General features: G+C 45.1%; 1 protein-coding gene across 1 annotated transcript; it reads right to left on the bottom strand.

Moving 5' to 3' along the window:
• Positions 1 to 1,863: 1,863 nt before the first annotated feature.
• LOC127305339 (3-ketoacyl-CoA thiolase 2, peroxisomal) lies at positions 1,864 to 5,466 on the bottom strand. Its single transcript, XM_051335749.2, has 14 exons — positions 5,278 to 5,466; positions 5,089 to 5,165; positions 4,463 to 4,547; positions 4,229 to 4,355; positions 4,033 to 4,131; positions 3,876 to 3,943; positions 3,692 to 3,799; positions 3,527 to 3,604; positions 3,181 to 3,313; positions 2,996 to 3,092; positions 2,773 to 2,896; positions 2,585 to 2,693; positions 2,341 to 2,424; positions 1,864 to 2,220 (listed from the first exon to the last, which is right to left on the bottom strand). Exons 1-14 carry the CDS (start codon positions 5,362 to 5,364, stop codon positions 2,108 to 2,110), a joined length of 1,389 nt encoding a protein of 462 aa, XP_051191709.1. The 5' UTR covers positions 5,365 to 5,466; the 3' UTR covers positions 1,864 to 2,107.
• Between the last annotated feature and the right edge of the window lie 2,951 nt (positions 5,467 to 8,417).

Genomic DNA, 8,417 nt, shown 5'->3' with positions numbered 1-8,417 from the left:
CGTGTGTGTGCGCGTAGCAGGGTGGCAGAAGGTAGTGGTGGTGGTGGCACACTCCTCCTGGCTGCAGCTAAAATTGTGGTGGGTTGCGTGGGGGCAGCGGGAAAGGGAAGAGGGGACAAGCCGACAAGGAGCGCAACTGCTTGACCCCGTGCCCCGCCGACACCCTTCAGCATCACCGGCCCCGCCACCCGCTCCTAAATTAATTAATGCACACTTCGCACGCACACACACTTCTCTCTAGTCTACCTGAACTTCTTCTCCTTTTTTCATTTGGAGAAAAATGCATTTCAAGCCCGAGCTAACAGGATCCTTTTTATTTCGAAAATTCGAAAATAACGTTTTCAAGTTTCAGAAAATCTGAAAGAACATCTACATATAGGAAATGGCGTTACGGCATCTCCAACTGCCCGACGCTAACATACCAAAAGGGGCAAACCTTTTTCTTTTCCACGTTGATGAGAACGGATACTTTGATTTGCCGGGATGAGTACTTAAGGTTTGCCAGTGAAGCGAACGCTTGCGTTGACCGAGCTGTGTCCAAAAGTATCCGCTCTTAAGTACTCGTTTTGATTTTACTATTCAGCGGGATTAGGAGTATCTGGGTTCTAAAAATTTCATCAATTTTTCAGAAAATTTCTGTTGGAATTATGAAGGCGGGGCGTCTGCTAGAGTTACTATTAGATGCACAAATGAAGCAGTAATAACTCACCTACTATCAACATATAATTCTTTTTCAATAGACAAAATGGCTTCAGCCCTCATCCTACACATGAAGCAAGAAAATGGAAACGACAACTATCAGTTTGTTCGCGCCATGAATGCACCTATGCTACCTCACCAACCGATACGCAGCGTACGGGCTCCAGGAGAGAGGGAGACAACTTCTCAAACCCATCTAGGTTTTGTCCTCTTGTCGGCGATGCCGGCGGTCTGCTCCGTCTTCGGCGGCCTTAGAGTCTTGAAGGTGTGGCGGACCACGTCTCCTCACTGGCGGGAGGTTTCTTATTTCTTTTTAGGTTGTTTTTACTGTCTTTTTAGGGATGATGAGACGACGGCTACATCCTGATGGTAGAATAAAGTCTTCTCCGCCCTGTCCCCGCTCTGGTTGTGCACTTAGTGCCAGTGGAGGGCGCGTGGAGTTTTGTGTTCGGCGGATCTCATGAGATCCGATCTATCTTTGTGTTCATCGACATGGTTAGAGGTTTGGCTTTTCCGATCTACAGTTCTCATCGTTGCCGTTTCTTGCTGCTCTGCTGTGTTGGTTCTTTGGGGGTTTAGCGTAACCCATCTATCTACTATAACAAGCTCTACTTCGACAAATTTTGCCTAATTTTGGTGATGGAGGGGCGATGATGGCGGCGCGCCTTCAGCAGGCTCTAAGGTTCATAGTCTCCACTAGGTGGTCCAAAGATTTTCTTTCATAATTTCTATTACTTTTGGTATTTTTTATACTGCTTTTTATGATTGATTAATAGATCGATAGTCCTTTTCGCAAAAAAAAATAATACACCTGTTCTAGGAGCACAGTGGCGCACGTGCCCAGGCAACTGAGCGGCTGGCGGGGCCGAGCGGCCCACCACCTAGGTACGCAACAACGGCCCCACAATCAGCTGACTCGCGATGATGTGTGGCCCAAGATGCGCACCTATGGTGGCAACTGGCAATCATGTCTAGGCAATACCAGCACCACCAGCAGCCTCTCCTGGGTCATGCACTCATAACAAGTACTGCTGTACGAGACTTGTGAAAGAAATGGAAATACTCGTACAAGACCGACACATACTGTAAAATACGCAAGGGGATTTTGCACTGCACGCACTCCCATGCTCGGGCAGGATCGGAATCAGGCAAGAGAGTCAAGGCTGACAAAAGAATACAGCAGACCCATTTTCATCTTCACCGTTGCAACTGTGCTTGTTACAGTGGAAAATCATCTTTATTTGTGGCAAGTGCAAGGGTACATGGAAACTTTATGACACCACAACCATTTTTATGTTCCAGGAAATTACACTTCTTTCTTCTTTCTTGTAGTTATTGGTATCACCCCGTGGGCATTGCTGCTTGAGGATCTATACCTCGACACGTTGAAAATGAGTTCAATTCTGCGCTAGTGCTTCGCATCCCTGGACAGGAAATTGTGGGACTGGATTGGGCGTGCATTGGAGAGCTCGTCCACCGAGTCGCCCCTCTCAAAGACAGCCCCCGCGCCCATGCCAGATCCTGCGATAGACACCCAGCACAACATGGTAAGCAAGTTTACCAGCATGATGTTCTTTAACCAACACCCGTGTGGCGCACACCAAAGTGAGCATCAAAATTCAGAGAGAAGGGGAAACTAACCGATGCACATGGTCACGACACCGAATCTGCAGTCCCTGCCACGGCGCTTCATTTCATTCAGGAGGGTCGAGATGCAACGAGCACCTGAGGAAACAACAGGATCAACGTTACATCATTTGCCCAGATAACGCAGAGAACAGTTTACTTGCGGCGGTAGTGCTTCTGTTAGCACTTAGCACAACTAGTAGTACATTATAAGGTCTAAATGAAAACCTTGCATACAAGTCAGCAAATGTTCGGTTACCTGTTGCGCCAAGAGGGTGCCCCATAGCGATCGCACCTCCGTTCACATTTACTTTCGACCGGTCGAGTCCCAACTTGTTGCAGCAGTACACAAATTGAGATGCAAATGCCTGGGGCATGGATGAATCGGGCATCAGCAAGTGCAACATAAGATGACAGAAAAACTGGGATTGAAACAACTGAACATACCTCATTCAATTCAAAGAGATCAATGTCATCAATCTCAAGGCCAGCAGCCTTTACCGCAGCAGGTATTGCCACCGCAGGACCAACGCCCATAACAGCTGGATCCACTCCAACAGCAACGAAACTCCTACAATGGTGATTAGAGGGGACACAATAATCAGTAATGTAACTCATCAATAACTGGACAGATGCTCTTTCTATACATAAGGAAAGGCAGATGCAACACCTGAAAACACCAAGTATAGGAAGCCCCTTGCTCACTGCTACAGATCTCCTCATGAGAAGAACAGCTCCAGCACCATCACTCACTTGACTAGAATTGCCTACATAGGTTCAATAGAATCTTAATGACATTTCAGCTACAGATCTCGGCTTGCAGTAGTAGTGTCAACAGAACGAGTTCTGCAATACCTGCTGTTGTAGTTCCATCCTTCTTAAAAACTGTTTTAAGCTTCGCCAATCCAGATACTGTGGTCCCTGGCCTAATTCCATCATCAACTGATATCACAACTTTCTTTGCCTCTCCAGTTTTTGGGTCAATTATCTGAAGAATGATATAGTATTAGTGAATACTCGTATCAAATAAACTCTTATAAATATGAAGTATAGTGTCCTTTATCGGCAGAATTAGTCGTGGCCAGATAAAAACACATTTGACAAGAAAAGTTTCGAAGCTCTTAAATGCACCCTGATAAAAAAAAGGTTATCCTGACGAAAACACCAATATAGTGCAAAGACAAGGAACAATGCCGCTTACCTTTGTATGCACTGGAACAATCTCTTCCTTGAATTTTCCAGAAGCCGTGGCTGCGGCAGCTCTCGCATGAGATTCAACCTGTTAAAAAGGCAAAGTTTTGAACACATTTTTTATTTGAGTCAAAGCAATGGAAATAAAACATAGCCGATGCTCCAAAGAACTCACAGCAGCCTGATCTTGCTCTTGTCTGGTTACCCCATATCGTTCAGCAACATTTTCAGACGTTATTCCCATGGGCAGGAGACAATCCTGTGCTTTCTGTAATTCAATTACCTGCAAAGAAGAACGTGTTACCGACACATGAGCAGAGTACATGGATCAAAATACAGTGTGTGCACAGAACCCGTACTCTGGGGTTCACTTCGCCTTCCCAACCAACAGAATTTGTTGACATGGATTCCAGACCAGCACCAATCCCTGTTTTGGATGAAAAGCTGCAGCTCAGCACCTCAAACTCGATATAAAGCAGCTATGCGTAGAAATAGCATAAAGCGTATCGTAACTACCTATGTCATAGAAGCCAGCTTTAATAGCAGCGGCAACATCAGCTACAGCCTGCAGCCCAGACGAGCACTGCCGGTTCACAGTTCTCACAGGAACGGTTTCTACATCAACGAAGAAGGAATTAGTAAAACAGAAACCATGAAACCCCTTCCTTCGTACTATGAGGGTGACATATATGATTGAAAACGTTGTATTTACCAGGAATTCCAGCCAGCAAAGACGCCGTCCTGCACTCGATTGCACGCTGGGAACCTGGGCCTAGCACCGTCCCAACTACAACGTCGCCGATCTCAGCTGGGTTGATCCCAGTTTTGTCCAGAACAGCCTATATATCAAAATACGAAGCGATCAACAAACTGAGGGAACAATAACCTTTTCGGTTTGAAGGAGCCACGGAAGTGTAGCACAAAGGGTGACACGACGGGTGCGTACCTTGAGGACAGGGGTGAGAAGGTCCTCCGGGAACGTGTCCTTGAAACCTCCACGCTTGGCCTTGCATATCGGTGTCCGGTATGCACTGCAGGTAATATGGCAAACAAGAAAGCGATTAAGCATCTCGTCCATTTACGGTCATATTGATACTGTAATCTGAATAGCAGGGTACAGTACAAGTATCTGTCCTCTACACAACCTGGACCTCAACTGTGGTGGATTTAGCACGATCTAGTATAGTATGTCTGGTGTGTATGATGATAGGTTGTGGAAAGCATCAGTCCCCTTCATAACCACCTGAAGTCAACTACAGTTGGGGGACTTGGGGGCTCGGCTGCCTCAAGCTCAAGAACTAACTAATTCATTCCCTTCATGTAAGGGATTGGCATAGATTGGAACTATCGATTTGCCATTAGCGCACACGAGATGCAAGTATAAATCAGGCTGTGGAAAATATCAGGCCCCTTCATAACTACCTCAACTCAGATGCAATTGACTCTGTATCAGCTCAATAGCAAACTAGTTGACCTTCATAGTTTACGCGGGACGGGGATGTAACAAGAACAGAATGGCTGGATCGAGGAGCAGGCAGGCAGGTAGGCGGGTAGGGTGGGAGGAATGCTTACGCGACGATGACGACGTCGTCCCCGAAGCAGGAGCTCCTCTGGTATGCGGCGCTGTCCCCCGCCGCGCACTCGGACGCCTGCACCCCAACAGCGAATTCAATCAGCTCAGCTCGTCAAGCTCCCGGAGGAAAAAAATCGCGGGAAGACGAAAAGGGGAGATCGCGGGACGGGAGGTGAAGGAAATCTCACGGATAGCTGGGGCTGGCCGGTGGCGGCAGAGGAGGAGGGGAGGAGGTGCGCGAGGAGCACGCGCTGCCGGTCGATCGCCTTCTCCATGGCGGAGATGTCCGAGATCGGCTGCGGTGTGGTGGTGCTCGGAGTCGGGGGATAAGTTTGGTGTGATGGGTCTGGTCTGGTCTGGCTGCTGTTCTTATCGAAAAGTGGGGGAAGGAAGGAAGCGAATTAAAGCGGTTGTTTTTTTAGGTTGCAGTTGCGGGTAACGTGACGCAACCGTGTAGAGATTGTGTAGTCTACGTACGGCGCTGCCAACTGCCATGCCACGGCACGTTCGTTCAGACATGGATCGGTATGGTGGTGTATTTAACAGAAGATTTTGGATGTATTTGTGTGTTCTAGAAATGCAGAATTGCGCTGTCAGAAACCACACAGCAGGTGCAAAAACAGCATACAAATTCAGACCACCACTATAATCTTTTTAAACCATTTAATAGAAGATTTTGGATGTACTTGTGTGACCTCGTAGCTACGCGATACCTCCCGCCCGGGAGGATATCTCCTCCTTGCTCCAAGAATCAAACTACCATTCCTCCGGCGTAGTTCACATGTCCCGAGGTACACTTCGCGAGGGCTTCGCCGTTTAGGGCTAGGCTGCCACGACGAGAGTGGTGCAGCAATACGACGTATGTGGAGAGGGAGATAGATAGACACGGCCAACCAAAGGATCGATAGAGACTTCGAGAAATTTGCTTACCAATTTAAGTTGGGAGCACCTCTACAACCTTAAGCGTGTGACCCGACAGGTTCCGTATAGCGCAATCACGAGTACGAAATCTTCAGATTGACCAATGTTGCGATCTAGACATCCACATTGGCTCTTTTGCATACTCAAAGTTTTTTTAACGAGCTTCCCGTGTTGTTATATGTTGTTCTCTTTGTTACACGATGTGTTGATAACCCGAAGCAAGACTTTGGTATCCCCGTAATCAACACTTGATTACTATACCTGTTATTTCATTGATCCGGTACCAATACACTTTTTTCTCGTTTGGTGTATATTGATGATGTCCTATGATTACTATCACAATGTGACTGCGTAGACATGTTACTTACCATCACAATACCAAGATGGCCTAGTTCATATCTTTCCTTTAAATCATTAGGTTTCCCGCACCTTCAGATATACCCGAGTCTTAACCTTTCCAACACTCGGGGTTAACCGGTGAGTGTGGATAAGATCAAAGCATACCTGGCATGGGTATACCATATCGGGTACTCAGTATTACCATCCCTGGTGCAAAGTCCAGGAAGTAATAAGGGAAGGCCCATGAAGAAACCGAGATGAAGTCGAAGCCTAGTTCGTATGTAAATAGCAAAGTTAGGCCCATTTCGGGTGTACCAACATATGTTATGTAAGTAGACCACGAGGTGGAATCTGAGACCTAGCCTACTATATAAGGGCTAGGAGGAGCCACCGAGAGGAGACATATTCCACAACTCGCAACACCCTGTAACTCTAGATCCCGAATAATACAATCTCGTGCCCTAGATCATACTTTTTATCGGCTACCTAGTTTGGCTGACCGGTCTGTTGATTCGCCAACGTTCTCCTTCCTTGAAACCCACCTTATCAATACCCTCTGATATGAGTCACCATAATATTTTCATGGTCAAACGACTTTTACATAATTAAACATTTAAAGATGTATTTTGGTACTAATCATAAAGAATGTCTCATAGCCAGTTACTTGGGTCTGTTCAGTAAGGCCGTTGAGCCAAATGATCCACCCTCATTGTTGTTAGCATAGCCATGCTCATGATCAGAAAATCTTGATTATCTCACAACAAAGAGCTAGTCTTATTAGATGCATAACTAGCAACTATTTTTTTTTATCTTTCTACACATGCTAGTGAGGTTTTTCTTCGTATCTCATATTCGAGGAACTTCACACTTATAGCATAAGGATAAACTTAATAATAAACATGGAATTATAATTAATAAATAATTCTTATTATTATTTCCCCTCTAAGGCATAACTCCTTCACCTCAACCTTGCTCGCGCCCGCGGCGCATCCTGGAGCCTTGCCGCCGAGCAGGGCACGCTCAATGCCACATCTGAGGAGAAAAAGAAGATAAACAGAGGAATATAAATAAAAAATTATGGGAAGAAATAGAAAGAGGACATATATAAGAAGATAGAACATATGAAGGTTTTTTTTGCAAAACTATGCTCTGCTTGTCTGAAATAGCGTCCAACGACATAAGCCACCCGATCAGTGCTATCTGCAACAACTATAGTGACGGGTGGTGGTTTTCTGAGAGAAAAAATGAATAGTGGTGGCGTTTTGTAGTTGTTGCCTAAAATGTGGTGGTATTTTGCAAAAAAAGTATGATATGTTTGCTCTAAGGGAGCTGAAAAGTCAATGTTTGATTGCATTACACAAAAACCACACGATTTTTATGCCATATTAGTTGTCGAAACATACGGAAATTTACACGAGGTTGAATTTAAGAAATATTTTTCCATACAATTACGTGCAAAATAGACCATGGAAACAACTTAATAGATTCAGATCCTACAAACCAAATAAGATATAACGGAGAATTCCGCATTCTTATGAATTTCCTTTGAACCAAAAAGACTCTCAAACATTTTCTTTACATTCATATATGCACAAAGAACATGGTAAATACCATAACATGGATAACCATGACCTAATCTCACATTTGCACTTTTTGCCTTGATTTGGTTGTGCTTTTTTATAATTTTTTCGATAAATGATGCTTTATTACTTTGGATAAGCAATTACATCCAGCCTCTGCATAACCAGGATGCACATAGCCGTTTATGTGTCCAAGTGAAAAGCCTGATAAAACAAAACTAGGCGAAATACATATCGAAACGATGAAATATAAAACGCCTAAGGTGTGGATGGGCCTTCAATCCGTAGACTATGCTGCCACCCATGTAAGGAAAAAATATCTCTCGCCGTAGCCTCCAACCGTGTACAGACCTCCGTAAACAGGTCTCGGTTCTCCACTCGCTGAAGAGGTAACCACGAACGGAGAATAGCTGTGCTTTTTTACAATTAATATATCTTTTCTATCCGCCTGGATCAAACACCTAATTTCGCAAAAATATCGTATTATG

Source organism: Lolium perenne, chromosome 6 (genome assembly GCF_019359855.2).
Source record: "Lolium perenne isolate Kyuss_39 chromosome 6, Kyuss_2.0, whole genome shotgun sequence".
Taxonomy (NCBI): Eukaryota; Viridiplantae; Streptophyta; class Magnoliopsida; order Poales; family Poaceae; genus Lolium; species Lolium perenne.
Note: the sequence above shows the minus strand (reverse complement) of the source record. Positions and strands in the feature narration are given on the sequence as shown.

Bases quoted from the DNA above. Each gene is read 5' to 3' on its own strand.
- LOC127305339 (XM_051335749.2), bottom strand. From the start codon at position 5,364: ATGGAGAAGGCGATCGACCGGCAGCGCGTGCTCCTCGCGCACCTCCTC. The intron at 3,944-4,032 runs GTAGTTACGATA...CATCCAAAACAG, and splicing joins AGCTGGCTTCTATGACATAG to GGATTGGTGCTGGTCTGGAA. The intron at 3,800-3,875 runs GTACGGGTTCTG...TCTTCTTTGCAG, and splicing joins AAGGCGAAGTGAACCCCAGA to GTAATTGAATTACAGAAAGC.